At 39.8% G+C, this 15818-nt stretch overlaps 1 protein-coding gene across 2 annotated transcripts in view; it reads right to left on the reverse strand.

Moving 5' to 3' along the window:
* Positions 1–15818, reverse strand: part of LOC140494104 (hepatic and glial cell adhesion molecule-like) — an 82839-nt gene that overhangs the window by 50535 nt on the left and 16486 nt on the right. Inside the window, exon 1 of one of the 2 annotated variants that reach the window (XM_072593075.1) lies at positions 8707–10214. The exons of the other annotated variant lie outside the window; for it this stretch is intronic. Coding sequence (XP_072449176.1) covers positions 8707–8776 — 70 coding nt within the window. The 5' untranslated portion in view covers positions 8777–10214. Of the gene's footprint in view, positions 1–8706; positions 10215–15818 lie in introns of those variants that run through there. 2 annotated transcript variants of the gene reach the window in all.

Consider the following 15818-nt stretch of genomic DNA (forward strand, 5'->3'; position numbering starts at 1 on the left):
ATTTTCAAATTAAAACCATACCAAAAATCAAGTTCCCTGCTGGAGCTTTTGAGCATTCTCATGATAATGGTCAGATGGATAAGGATGGAGTGAGCTTGCGGATTCATAATGTGTGGAAATAACACAGGGAATGTTAAGGGATATGCTCAAATCCAGTATAAAAACTGAAATGAAACGTATGTCTTCCAAGTTACAATTATACCTGGGGTTAATGTCTAGATATCAATATTGGGATGTGCACCTCAACAAGCCATTCAAGGATCACGACTGCGATGAATGGAATGGACAGGTGACTGATAGAATTAAAAATGGTCAAAAAGAGTGGAAAAATGTCCCAGTTGGTGTTTTGTGTTTTTTATCATTAAATCATGGAATGTTATTGTTACACCAAGCCTCATTGGATCATTCGAAAAGTACAAAACATCCAATTCAATGAATGGAATGATGCTTATATGTTGCGGAGGGATAATTATAAAACCAGTAGCACCAAATCAAGTAGTTCAAAATGAAAACAAAGATAAACGTTTGGTGTTGGTTTTTTTTATTCACTCATAAAATATGGGCAACACTTCTGAACCAGCATCACTGTTAGTTGCCCTTGAGAAGGTGGTGCTGAGTTGCCTTCTTGAACCATTGCAGTCCATTTGATGTTGGTACACCCACAATGCCATTGGGAAGGAAATTCCAGGATTTTGACATGGCTAAAGACAATTAATTTGACAGTGTTTAAAACTTTTGATTGTAATTAAAGATAAGATAATAGAATTATTTCAATAAAATATGTTACATTGATTTAATTTGGATTAGCTGTGTCATCTCTCTTCACACTTCAAAATGGCAACCATTTGCACCAAGACTGGCAGTTTATATGTTATACTTAGCCTATACGGTGATCCCTATTCCAGAAGAATCTTTTAAGACTTCAAATGTTGGCATTGTGATTTATGGTATTTTGTTCCGGAACACTACCATGCCTCACTATCATGTTAATATTTGAGGTGCTAAGCAACTGAGAGATAATAAAATATGTATGTTGACAGAAGGGAGGTGATTGCATATGAAAAGTATGTAAAAGACTTGCTGTGAACTCCTTCTAGAACAGAAACTAAACTTGTTTATAAACTCAGGTGTTTTCTGAAAAGAATTAAAATTAACTCCCTCAATTCCTAGATTTAGATTAGATTAGATTCCCTACAGTGCGGAAACAGGCCCTTCGGTCCAACCAGTCCACACCGACCCTCTGAAGAGTAACCCATCCAGACTCATTTCCCTCTGACTAATGCACCTAACACTATGGGCAATTTAGCATGGCCAATTCACTTGACCTGCACATCTTTGTGACTGTGGGAGGAAACTGACGCAGACACAGGGGAGCATGTGCAAACTCCACAGAGACAGTCGCCCAAGGTTGAAATCAAACCTGGGACCCTGGTGCTGTCCTAACCACTGTCCCACCGTGATGCCCAATTCTTCTAAACAAAAAATAAAACTAATGACCTTATATATTTATCCTACCCATCATAAACCCAAGAATATAAATATCTTTCTATTAATGTCAGAGAGATCTATAATCATCTGTTTCTCTGGTTGATAAATGTTGGATTAAGACACTGGTCTGAAGGATGCTCTGACCCTATTGTTAAAGACAACCCTTCACATAAATAACCAATGTCATTTGTTTATTTTAAATTCCGAATTCTAAAAGTGATATTAATATATAAAAATTGTACATCTTTTAATCTCAATGGTGTCTCACAGCCTGTCTCACACAGATCAAAAATGTAAGATGGCTGTTAAGTTAACTTTTCTGAATCATCGTCCCACAAAGAAAATGTCCTTCTAGGCCCTTTTTTTGTCTGAGAAACTATTCTTGGACTTTAGAAGGATGCATGTTATGTCCAGGGGTTAACTGAATTCTAAATGTCTCCCTTTGTGGCTGATGCTGCAATAGCTCACCAGACTGTCTGTTTTGTGGCTGACTGTAAATTAACAAGGAAAATCATGTGATATTTTGAAGCCACTTGACAGGATTCTGGGTCTATTTTAACAAACAGATCAGCCTTCTTTACAAAATATATAACAATATAATTGCACAATTGTGACAACAGAACACAGTTGTAGACTTAGGCATCAATCCTAACAGCTGTACGACAGCATTTTATATTTCTATTAATTCAGCTCTTCTTCATGAAAGCTTGACTTAATGCATTTTTTTTACACTGTTAATCTGCTACAGAAATCCACCAACCCTGAGAAATGCAGTTTCCTTTTCTGATCTTTTCACCAATTTCCTCCTCTTTTCCTTTTCTCCTGAACGTCCCTGTGAGGGAACCCATGGATACTCATCAATCTCCAGATTTAGAGAGAACAAGATGCTATGGACTGTCTCAGGATACAGGCCTCTGTTACCTCCTAGACATACCAAGTAGGTGACATTGAATATTTTACTCATTCCTGCCCGAAAGATCCAGTTAAATAGATATGTATTGCCTTGATGATCTTTGTGATCCTGGGAAAATGCTGCTGTCGGGTTCCATGCTGTGTTAATGAAGCTCTGGCACAATTCTGTAACTACCTGTTGGGTGAAGTCAAGGATTACTTCTGCCTGCTATGGGGGTTTGAGAATTGATCTGAGCACCACTTTTGGGTGGGGCCTTTTTGGGCAGCAACCTTCTCTTCCTCCACCTCACAAGGCTTCCTTTTTCTGTAGCAAGATGAGTTCTACACTCAGGTGACTGAAGATTAACAGGCTCTATTGAATTTAACTAGATACAGTGAAGGTAAGAAAGGACATAGTCTTAGGTTCCAGTTCCATATGATCTGAAATAAAAACAGAAATGCTGGAAAAACTCAGCACCCACAACATTTTACGTTTATTATCTCCATGGTCTGATGACACTGTGACATCTACAACATAGCTCCTTACGCATCGGCATAGTAACTATTCTTCAATTAACCCTTTACTCCACACTCTCACAGCTTCTATTTGATTTGATGCAGACTTACAGAAACAGCAACAGCACCCTAACACAAGCTACAAGCAACAAAAACAGGAAGATTATGTAAAACTTTTCACAACCATGCAATAACCCAATGCACAACCAATGACATATTTTTGAAATACATTAATTGTTGAATTGTAGAAACTTAACAGCCAATTTACTGCAGTATTGTGGTAATAACCAGATAGTCTGTTTTTAGTGAGGTTAATGAGAGATCTATAGTGGTGTGATGATGCTGGTCCTTTAACAAGGTTAAGTTGTCCTTGGCTTTTTTATCAAGAAAGATCATAAAGGCAGAGGTGCTGATATGTCTGAACTGGTAACTTTAATAATGGCTAAGAGATACTGCCTAAGTCAACAAAGAGAGGAGGCCTTTAAGGTTTTTTTTAAAACAGTTGTACAATGAAAGGGGAGTGGCCAGTTCTCCCAGCTCATGTTTTTTTTTCTAGTTTGGTTTAGTTTTCAGCTGGGGGCCTAGAGAAACAGCTGCTGGGAAAAAAGGCTCCATGCTGATTCTCTCTCTGACATCTCTCCTATAAGAACCTGTGTTTGAATTTATCTTTTTGCCAAGGGGTGTGTTGATGGGATGTTGCAGGAAATTGGACCAGCCCTTTTTTAAGTTAGATCATGTCGGTCGGTTTTCAAATCGTTGTTATTCTAAATTTGGTTTTCATTTGTTTGCATTGCATTTGGTAGTCTGTAAATAAATTCTGCTTGATGTGAAACTAAGTGGTTTGACCAGCTGCATCACTCCTGGAATAACCACCTCACACCTGCTCAAAACAATTAGAATGTTAGGGTCTAGGCTCCCTTCTTGAAATGTTTTGAGGGGGGTAGAGATAACTTCCACATTTTTCTTCAAGTCGATGCTTTGCAGCCTTTTACACCCACTTGAGGGGGCAGGCAGGGCTTTGGCTTGATTTTCACATGAAATTTGGTACCTTCAGCAGTACAGCACGCCCTCAGCACTGCATTGGATAGTCAGCCTTGATGTTTGTGCTCAGGTGCTGGAATGAGTCTGGAACCTGCAATCTTCTGATTCAAAGGGGAAACCATTCTCAAATGATCCATAGCTAACACACCAGCTTTTTCCCCTCCCTGAATGAATACACAAGTTCTCCAACCAGTGAGCTATGTGCATGATTCCACAAACTTTTCAATAACATAAATAAGCCAACTTTCACATTGGACACCTGTAACTTTAAATACAAGGCTCCTCACGCATTTGAATTTGTTCAGCTAAGAATAATGGCGTTCTGTATACTCATACAGACCAAGTTTGAAAAATGCCCATCAACTCAGCTGAAACAGTTGATTGATATCACCATCTGGACTCTCCTCATTCTACTAGTACACACATGGCATACCCACACTGGCACCTTACCCAGCATAAGGTGCCATGTGAGATGCACTAGAAATGGCCACGAGATCAGCCCATGTACTTTTAAGCTTTGAGAGTTGTGCAATGCCATGTTTGAGGCCTGTTGCTTCTGCAGTAGCATTTCCATCAACAGAAGACAATAAGTTCCATCTGATCTGATACAAGGCGAGTTCTGCTCAGGTTTTCCAAAGGTCAGTTCATCTCAGAGACACTGAAATCAACCCTCACTGTCCACCTCAGCCTGTCTCCCCTTCCCAAACCCGGTCTGCTCTTTCGCTGATATGCCACAAACAGAAGGCATGCCCAGGCCCCTGCCAACTGGAAGTTAAGATCTGATCTAAGAGAGGTGGAATCCTTTCAGAGCTGCGATCTGGCCCATCTCTTGTAAAATATGATTGCAGCTATCTCAGCAACCTACCTCTCTGTTCACAGTCTGAAGAAGCTGTCTGTGAAAAACTCTTTATAACTCTTTTGAACTTCCATAACTTCAAAATGGCCCAAAGCACTCTACGGGGAATTTTGAAGTGCAGTTGCTGTTGTATTGAGGGAAAAGTACAGCAGCCAACTTGCAAAGTCCAAACAACAATAAGATAATAACTAAATAGTCTGTTTTTAGTGATGCTGTTTGAGGGGTAAATATTGGCCAGGACACAGGGTAAACTCCTGCATTCTTCTTTGAAATCTGCACAATAGCTTTGGGAGGTCCAATGTTAAAAATGTATGATGTCATATTTTAATTTTGAAATTCCAGCTTCCCTACTGTCTTCATGACATTTTTTGGCAGTAGCACAATGCTGAGCGAGAGCATGCAACTCAATGCGTTAGTGTTCTACTGTGCAGCCTTTATGTTCATCACTCCAGTCATCTGTCTCATTCTGATTTTAATTAGTTTGGCTGGAACTTTTCAGATCTTGCTCCTGACAGATTGAAGAAGAAGCCAAACCTTTGGCTCACATTGGAAAAAATAGATTTTTAAGTTTTTTCCTGTTTAATTATTATTAAATACAATTAGCACTAAAATCTCTGAACCTAGTGTTCCCTCTTTTTAGTTCTTTTAGATCTGGTAATAAGTGTAGTTACAGTGAAATGTGAAGAGTAATATACAGAGCACTGGAAGTCTGCGGAACATGTTATCATTGGACTTGCTTTTTTCCCTCTTACTCCATTTCCATATTTTAATACTTCTTCCACAATCTGGTAAACTCCTGCACACTCTGTACTACAGCCAGTTGAAAGGTAGTCAGTTCCACATGTCTAGAAGTACCATGTCAGTTGACTAATCTCTTACCCAGTTGACGTGTTAACTGTGTATACATCCTGATGACAACCCAGCTAAGGTCAATTTCCTGATATATTACTTCTATGCGTATTGCTTCAGAACATTTGTAAGCACAGTGCTCAGACAGGCTAAGCTTGTTTTCATAAATCATACTTTAATCCTTATCCCTAATATTCCTGAATGGTTCGCTACCAATTCACTATGTTGGGTTGAAGGTTTTGTGCTTGAGATAGAACATGGGACCATTTAGAAAGAGGCACAGAATAATTTAAAAGGAAATTACTGGATATGAAATAGTAACAGAAATCTCTCGACAAACAGGTCTGACAGCATCTGTGGGGAGGGAAACAAAAATAACATTTTGATTTCACAGAATCATAGAATCCCTACACTGTGGAAACAGGCTATTTGGCCAACAAATCCACACCGACCCTCCGAAGAGTATCCCACCCAGACCCATTCCTATACCCTATTACTCTACATTTCCCTAAACTAATGCACCTAATCTACACATCCCTGAACACTGCTGGCAATTTAGCATGACCAATTCACCTAACCTGCACATCTATGGACTGTGGGAGGAAACTGAAGCACCCGGAGGAAACCAACACAAACACAGGGAGAACGTGCAAACACCACACAGACAGTCACCCGAAGCTGGAATTGAACCCAGGTCTCTGGTTCTAAAGAAGTGTTGTATTGGACTTGAAACTCTATTGCTTTCTCGACAGATGCTGCCAGATCTGTTGAATTGCTTCAGGACTTTCAGTTTTCATGTTAACTTGGAATATTTTTCCTTTTGCATAAGACAGTTAGGATCTGATAGAGCTAACTGACATTGTAAGGCAGATTTAAGCCTCAGGATTTAAAGGCCTGTTTCTGGGACAGCTAAGCAGTCTTCAATGTGCTGGACCAGTTTTAATTTCCAGTGTGTGCTTTAGGGATCGTTTTTAGTGTTGACAGTGTGTAGCGGAAGTTGTAATGTGTTCTTGTAAGTTGAGCCAAAGTCAGAAGTCACATGATACCAGGTTATGATCCTTCAAGCAGTGCTCCAAAAGCTTGTGACTCAAAATAAACCTATTGGACTATAATCTGGTATCGTGTGATCTCTGACTTTGTCCACCTTAGTCCAACACTGGCACCTCCATATCATGATTTCTGACAAGACATGCATTTTATATCTTAGATGCAATGTAACTAATTATTAGGTAATATGAAATAAAACTGTACTGTTTAATCAAAGTCAGAGCCTAACTTCTGCCTAAGACATAATGTGGGCATTGTTCCCCATATGGTATCAGTATTTCAACTAATATCAGCAAGAAGAATCAGCGGCAGTGAATCCAAATAGTTCTGGCAGAAATAAGTGTTTACAATATTTTTCATACTTAGTTTTAATCCAATTGTAACATCAAAGGCTGTCAGGTCAGTTAACAGCATGTACATTATAATGAAAAAACATTGTAGAAGCAACAATAAGTTGGGTGAATTAACCTTGCGTTAGCAGATCAAAAACTCTTGGGACACAACCTTGAAAAACAGGATATATTTACCTTGAAGTAGATTGTTACAGATTAATGTTGTTTGAGGGATAAATATTGAGTATGAACCCATCACAGCTTAAAAAGTGTAATGAAATCTTTTAATACCTCCTGAGAAGGCTGAAGGCTGGTTTAATGTCTTATGCAACAGACATCACTGTACTCAGTACTACACTACAGTATAAATGTTGAGTTTGCATTTAAATCTCTGGAATGGAGTGTGAACCCTCAAACCTTGTGAATCATAGAGTGCTGCTAACACAATATACATTAAAACAGGGATCAGCTCCTTCTACATTACCTCACTAAGTGATACTAGATTGGATACAGAATGTGATCAGGTCAATGTACAACCTAGCTGCAGCACTAAACTAACTTTTTTGGTTACGTACTGTGAAGGAGATTTACCATTTTCTATTTTTTTCTTTTCCTTACACTATCTCTCATGATAATAGTCACATGCCCTCTGTTTCAACATTAAACTGGATACAAAGGAAAGCAGGTTGAATCCGGAGTTAAACTGTTTCAGTACAGCCACAACACTGGCATCTGCTCAATGAAGTGAAAATTTAGCCAGACATGGATTTTTGAGAAAAAGCTGGACAAATCCTCTCCAGCAGTTACTATCCTATCAGTTTACTCCCAATCATCAATGCTCACTACTGCCTTTCTCCAAACATGCACAGATGAGCTGATTCCAGAGGTGACAGTGACTGACCATATCGGGACACACCTTTTTGACCACTGTGACACTAAGACTTCTGGGGTAAAATCAAAGTCAGCAGGAATCAGGGAAATCTCTGCACTGGCTTTAATAATTCCCAGCGGGAGAAGAGATTGCTGAGGCATATGATCTCAAGATATCGCTATAAGATTGCCTTAGGCCATGGTCTTAGGCCGAACTATCTTTAGCTGTTACACAATTACCATTCTACTATTCTACAATAAAAGGCTGGGATGCTCACATAGGTTTGGATAGTGCTCGGTTCCATTTATAATTCCTTACATATTGAAACAGTCTTTACATGCTTATAACTACTTTCAGGCTTGGGCTGCTAAGTGACAAGTTACATTTATTTCAAACAAGAGCCAGAATGATTATATCCAACAAGAGAATGTCTAACTACTTTCCTTTGATAGTCAATGGCATTTTTATCATTAAAACCTTACTATCAATGTCCTGGGGCCACCATTGATCAGAAGACCAATTGGACAAGCCACATAAATATTGTGGCTCCAAGAGCAAGTCAGAGGTTTGATACTCTGCCATGATTGCTTCAACTTCGAGGTCTTTTCACCATCTACAATGCACAGGTCAGGAGTGTGATGGAATTCCAGTTATGTGAATGAGTGCAGCTCCAACAACACACAAGGAGCTCAACATCATACAACAAAAAGCAGCTTGCTTGATGAGCATTCCAACCACTACCATAACCATTCACCCCCTCCACTGTAAGTAGACAGGAGTATCATTGTGTACCATGTTATAATACATTGACCTACCCGTCTCTCTGAAAGGAGTGATTTTCAGGCGAAGGCTTGAGAACTCCAATTCCCAGGAGACCTGGTACATGCTCAGAGTGGCAGCATGAGAGGCTGCACATGCTATGATCCATTTACTATACAATGGGCCCAGCCATCAGAGTCATCAGGAGTACACCTGTGGAGATGTAAAGAAAAGACAGACCACAAGACCAGGGACTGGCACAAAAATCAGACCACAGGATGAACGTAAAAGGTAAGTTATATGACAGGTTAGTGTGTGAGATGGTTGACAGCAAGGAGAAGATCTGTGGGCTGCAGCAGAAGACCTCTACCAATTAGGGCTTGGAGAAGACCTGGGAAGCAGTAGTTGTAGCTATGTGCTGGGATTAGGCCTCAAGAAAAGTCCTAGTTGTCTGGAGCCCTGAGGTGTTTATAAGAAGCTCTTGAGTCTTTAATAGCTAGGTTCAACCGAGTGTAGTGTTAAGGAAGCCAACAAGCAAGATTTATTTCATGTAGCTAAGAAAACCTGAAACCTGGAGAAACCAGGGGCAATGTTTACTTAGTGGAGCCAGTTGTCTGTCAAAAAGGCTAGAATGCTGCTCCTGAGTAGATGTCTGAGCACCACCTGAAGAATGCAGAGAAATGCAGCCTCAGGAAAGGGCAGTGAACTGCCAGATCATGTACCATCAATGAGGCACTCAGTGATGCAATAACTTTAGAGGGAGCTCTGAAGCCAAGTTTTTGAAAGTAAAGAATTGTAAAGTTTTTGTGGGTTCTGGTGATCCATATTTTGATGTTTGCTGAGAAATGTGTGGGAACTGTCTTGACTACATTTGCTATTTGATCTGCTCTGTACATGTTTAACCACAGTTTGTCTACTATCCATATTTACCTCATATTAATTTTGAATGTCAGATTATAAGTTGTATGTTTTTGCATAGCCAAGGTCATTATTGTTTGTTCAAAACCATGGATCTTTAGTTAGTACTTGGGATCTCAACTTTGTCTGCTTTAAGTAAAGAAATTATTGGATCTTGGACAGACCATAACATAAACTTGATGGTTTCATCAGGGAATTATGAAATAAACAATTATCTCTAAGATGCACTGTTGCAACGCATCAAAGCTCCTTTAACAGTAGCTCCCAGAATCAAAACCTTTACCACCTAGAAGAACAAGAAGAGCAGATACATAGGAATGTAGGTTCCCTTCCAAGAGACACACCATCCTCTCTTGGAATAATATGACATTCCTTCAACATCATTGAATCAAAATCCTGAATCTCCAGACCTAACATCACTTTGGGAATACATTCACCATGTGGATCGCAGAAGATCCAGTAGGCTACCATCCCCACCTTCATCTTTTCAATGACAAAAGAGATGGACAACAAATTTTGACCTCACCAGCAATAAGTGAAAACATTTTTTTTTAAAGCATGGAAGAAGTAGAGTCAGGCTGAAAGACAGTGATAAAAACAAAGAACAGAATCTGACTTGGTAAACTCACCCAAGATTTCAAATCATGAAGGATAGATCATGTAATTCCAACAATTTAAACAAGGAGTTAGCTCATCAATGACACTAATAGTGGAAAGATATTTGAAGGCATTTTATTGAGTGCTGCCATTAAACATCTTGGACCACTTTTACCTATAAAAGCTAATACTTCATACCTAATTTTCCATAACTGTAAGACAGGAACAAATACATTTAATTTTTCACTATTTCCATTACAATAGCAAAAGAAGAGATCTCATGCAACCATACTAAGCATTTCATTACTATAGTGGCAACAACAATTTCCACCCTCCATGGATCATACCCATCATAACAGGATTTGGATAATCGCTTGCAAATTTTATGGGAAAGTAACCAAATTAATCCTGTAGAAGTTATTTAGTCAGATTTTAAAAAGAACTTTGACATGAGCTTAGTATAAATGTTGAATTGATAAGGGGTTGTCTGTTAGTGACAAATCCTAAGGCTGATGTATTTTCCATCTCAGTTAGGAGGACAGGTATACTAACATTGGCATCCTTGAAGCATCCAATAGTAGCAGCATCAAGGGTAGGTTCACCCAAACATAACTCTGCTAAATGGTCATAGATTAGGATACCTGTGTACTGATTGTCAAAGCAAATCATCTTCACCCAGATCGAAAAAAACACTCAAACGAGAGGGAGACAAAGATAGTCTTGCAAAACTGAAGGGCTCGCTCAAGGAATCCAACATCGATCGTAATACAAGGGAGACCCTTGTTCAGAAGAAACCAACTTGGAGGAAGCTCCTGTATGAAGGATCAAAATTCTTTGAGAACAGGAGGAGGTATGGGGAAAGGAACCGGAGAAATAAATATCAGCAATTTCACCTCCTGGAACACTTGCCAAATTGTCAGGTTTGTGACTCTAGGATCGGGATCAGCATCCACAGAACACATGACCAGTAACACAGAATTTCCTGAGTCGACAATCATACTTGTTAGATCAGCAACAAAGCACAAAGATTGGAAAATATTGTCCCTGAGAGAAAACAAAATGCGGTTCACAGTACTTGTGAATGGCATACGACAGTTGGAGCATTATTAAGTTTCCCAATTCCAACAGAATGGGTTTGGATCATTTTCAAACTAGTTGTAAAGTTGGGTTGAGATACAGTGGATAGAATTTATTATTGAAAATATGCAGCATGACAAAGGTAGGAGAAGGTAATAGTAAATGATTACATTACATGAAAAGGTATCCAGAAGCAAAGAGGAGAAAACTTTCAGGTTGGTTGTTGATGATACTGTGTGAAAGTTATCAACCTGATGAATAAAATACACATCTGAAACATGTTGGATAACAAATCAGAACATTTTGCATTGACTCCACAAATTAACAGTGAGTAGGGGATGTAACTTTGGATACTAATTCCCAAAAATATATTAATGTGTCAAAACCTTTCAGAGAAAGTTGACCAAGTTTTAAGGGACTCGTTTAGAAAGAAACTCTCACGTGACTAAAGTAAAATTCTTTGGAGAACAGACTGCAGGAGAAGTTGATTTACATGTTTAAAATAGCAAAACAACAATCAAAAGACACACAGTGAAAATTCACAAAGTCCAAGTTAGAGGTTTACAGAAATGATAAAGTGTCAATAAGCAGAGAAACGGATTTAATGGGCATTAAACATTAGAGCAATATTAGTGAGGCTGCCTATTGTTCCAGACAGACAACAAAGGGAACCTAAACTCCAATTTTTATTTGGAGTTGACAGTGCAACATAGAAGCAGCAGATTGTCTCTGACTCACTGACATGAAGCTCAGGACATATTAGTTCTCTGCCTTCATGACCATAATTCAGGTACAAGTGTCTCTAACCCAGTAGAAGTTTGACTGGGAGAAAGTTGCTGCCAGGGGCTGGCAAAGACAATCCCCAGGCAGGACATTGGGCAGTTGGTGGAGATAATGGGGGCAGATGTGAGAGCTGGTCCGAAGATAACTACAACTTTGAAAGAACAGATCCATGATTTACTTTAGGACCAGCTGGAATTTCCTCAGAACTAAGGAAGGGGGAGGGAGGGGGCAAGTTCCATTTAACACTGAGGTGAGGAGGAACTTCTTTTCTGAAGTTTCTGAATTTTTGCAACTCCTTGCCACAGAAAGTGGTGAGAACAGGGTTCTTGTTATGGAACATACAACATTACAAAGCAGTGCAGGCCCTTTGGCCCTTGATGTTGCACTGTCTATATTTAAGGCTGAGATCAATACATTCTTGATCAGTTGAGGAATCAAGGGTGACGAGGAAAAGGCAGGAAAGTGTATGTGAGAAATGTGTCGGATCAGCCATGAACCTAATGAATGGCGGAGCATGCTCAAGAGGCTGAATGGCCGACTCATATTCCTATTTCTAATGGTCTTTTAGATGGTAATTCAATTAGGTAAGAAAAACACAAGATGTCCTGGCATTCTATCTTAAAATCAAAAGATTATGAAGGCTGATCCTGACCAATATCAATGGTGTTTGGAAACATAACAACAGTGACAGAGCAATTATATCGTGGGCAGAATCTTCTGCTTCCAGTGATGGTGAGCTTGGAGGTGGAAGAGCACTTATTGAATTGCAGCACATCCTGTTGCCTTGCTGTCTCTGCCAGGATTAAGTTCTAGGTAGGAAGGCACATGGTCAACTTTCCTTCCCCCAGGGCAACACTGACTCTATATGGGCCCGTTAAAGACTGGGTAAGGGTCTTAGGCCACCATGAATGGGGTTAACCAAGCTGCAGGCAGGACCTGTCACCATGTGGTCATCCCAACAGCTGCTATTCAGGAGCAGTTTGTCAACTCAGTTAACCACTGCCTGATTGAAAACCTGGACCTCAAATAGAGCAAGATGGAGAGCTGTTGTTATACTCTTCTGTTCTTGCTTCCAAACTTGTCAGACCTTTTCCTCCTGTGATTTAGGATCCCTGATACTCCCTCCAACCATATTGTTTGACCTTGTCCTGGGTGGACCCTGTACGAATGTGACTTCAGTGGGTACTTTTCAGCAGCAGCTACTATTTTACTGTTTCACTGAGAAACTCAAAATTAAAACACATAGCACAGCTGAAATTTGGAGTACTTAAGTTCATGCTAAACTTTCCAGAAAAATCGTGACTAATCCAAAGTGATGCAAATACGTTTTGAAAAGTTTGATAAGTCTTACCCCATTGTTAAATAACCTCTCTGGTAAGTGTTGAGTCGCATTCATTCAGAAGTGAGTTATTTTTTGAGTTAGTTTCAAAAAGTTGAAAAGTTAAAAATTAAATAAAATGGCTTTGGTAACTTTTTCCCTGTATGTCTCTTTCAATTTATTCACTTAATCCCAAAACTCTTTGCCTCTCCATTTCAGTTTTTGTTTTGTTTGATTTGTTAGTGAATTAACAAATCAAACCTACAGCTCCCAGTTTAGACTTGACACATCTCATCAAAAGTGCATCAATTTGCTTGGTGAAGATTCATGGCTGTGGGCTCTGCTCAAACAGACTTTCTATGGATTGCACTGAGAATAGTTTTTTTAATCACCATTAAGTTCCAGTATAAATACCTACTGGAGTTCTGTGGGCAATTAAAAGTGTGATGAATGGCTGGCACCATTTGTTCTCTGCTGACAATAAAATCCAGCCCTTATAAATCAGAAACATGCACAAGCAGTTTGCCAAGAAACCTCATTCACAGATAAGAATTATACCTGGACTTGGATTAGTTTATACAGTGCAGCGATATAAAAGTTATTAGAATTGTAACAATAAGCCTGTTATGAGGTTGAACTCTACAATGGGTAATTGGGAAATGTTTCAAATTCATGGCTTAGGCAATAAAAGATCACGTCAACCAGCTAAGCTTGAGATTATATGAGCTTGGGCTTTAGACACAAGTGCAGCAGTGCTATGCATTACAATAAATGCCCCAATATTTCAACTTGCTCGTGGATATTAGGAACAAGTTGTTTTCTTCTGCAGTATCATTAACTTCAATTCCAGTGACATCACGAATAGAAATGGTTCCAATTGTTACAGGAGGATAAATTTGTGTAAGTTACCAACTCCCAAACTGGGAGAGTTCTTCTTAATCGATACCAGAGCATTCAAAAGAATATTGAATATGCAGCCAAAAACGGGTTTGTTACAAAGGAACGATTCTGAAATTAGAAGTGCCAAATCTAACCCAGGGTAGCATCCCAATAATGATGGCGTAGCCAGAGTGACTCTGAAAGAATTTGATGAACCCAGTGTCGAATGACAAAGGCAGTGAATATGATCACGTTTAGAACACTTTGACCGTGGTTCAAACTATCCTTGCAGAATTATTAAATAATCTGATACTTTGGGCATGATTTTTGTTGGCCAAGTCCAAGTTGCATTGAATTTTTTTGAGATATTTCTACTGTCAGGCATAATAAGGTTTCCTGTTGTATCTTATCAAACTCGCTTCATTAACTACTTACCTCATCCTTATGGGGCCCATCACGTCCAATTCTGACCTCACTTTACCATGTAGAGTTCCCAGAATGGCTCACCACTCTCTAAGATATAGGAGCAGAATTACACCATCCAGCCCATTGAGTCTGCTCTGTCATTTGATCATACCCCTGTACGCTTGATCCCCTTATTAATCAAGAACCCATCAATCTCTGTCTTAAAGACATTCAATGACTTGGCCTCAACAGCCTTCCGTGGTCAATGAGTTCCACAGATTAACCGGTCTCCGGCTGAAGAAATTCTTCCTCATCTCAGTTTGAAAGGGTTGTTCCCTTCACCTAAAGGCTGTGCCTTTGGGTTCTAGTCTCTCCTATTAGAGAAACATCTTCTCCATGTCCACTACCTTTGCATTGAAGTGGCTCCCCTAGAAGCTACTTCTGAGAATTGTGGGGGCGACGATACTGAAACAAATGACCTACATGCCAAACTGCAGAGATAAGACCCTCCTCACTGAGCTCACCCCAACTGGGCTCCTGACTGTAGCCCAAGTGTAGGAGCTTGCCCTTGACTTACTGTGCTGAGACCCCCTGACTGACAGGTACCTCCATGGTTCCCCATGGCAGGCTATTGCAGAAAATACAGAAGTATAGGATTGTGGGTGAGTTAGCGGTTTGGATCAGAAATTGGCTAGCTGGAAAAGACTAGAGGGTGGTGGTAATGGGAAATGTTCATCCTGGAGTTCAGTTACTAGTGGTGTACTGCAACAATCTGTTTTGGGGCCACTGCTATTTGTCATTATTATAAATGATCCAGATGAGGGTGTAGAAGGATGGGTTAGGAAATTTGCGGATGATACTGAAGTTGTGGACAGTGCAGAAGGATGTTGCAGGTTACAGAGAGACATAGTTAAGCTGCAGAGCTGGGCTGAAAGGTGGCAAATGGAGTTTAATGTGGAAAAGTGTGAGGTGATTCACTTTGGAAGGAATAACAGGAATATAGAGTACTGGGCTAATGGTAAGTGCAGATGAGCAGAGAGATCTTGGTGTCCATGTGCATAGATCTCTGAAAGTTGCCACCCCGGTTGATATGGTTGGTTAGATGGCGTACGATGTGTTAGCTTTTATTGGCAGAGGGATTGAGTTCTGAAGCTACGACGTCATGTTGCAGCTGTACAAAACTCTAGTGCA

Source organism: Chiloscyllium punctatum, chromosome 23 (genome assembly GCF_047496795.1).
Source record: "Chiloscyllium punctatum isolate Juve2018m chromosome 23, sChiPun1.3, whole genome shotgun sequence".
NCBI classification, from domain to species: Eukaryota; Metazoa; Chordata; class Chondrichthyes; order Orectolobiformes; family Hemiscylliidae; genus Chiloscyllium; species Chiloscyllium punctatum.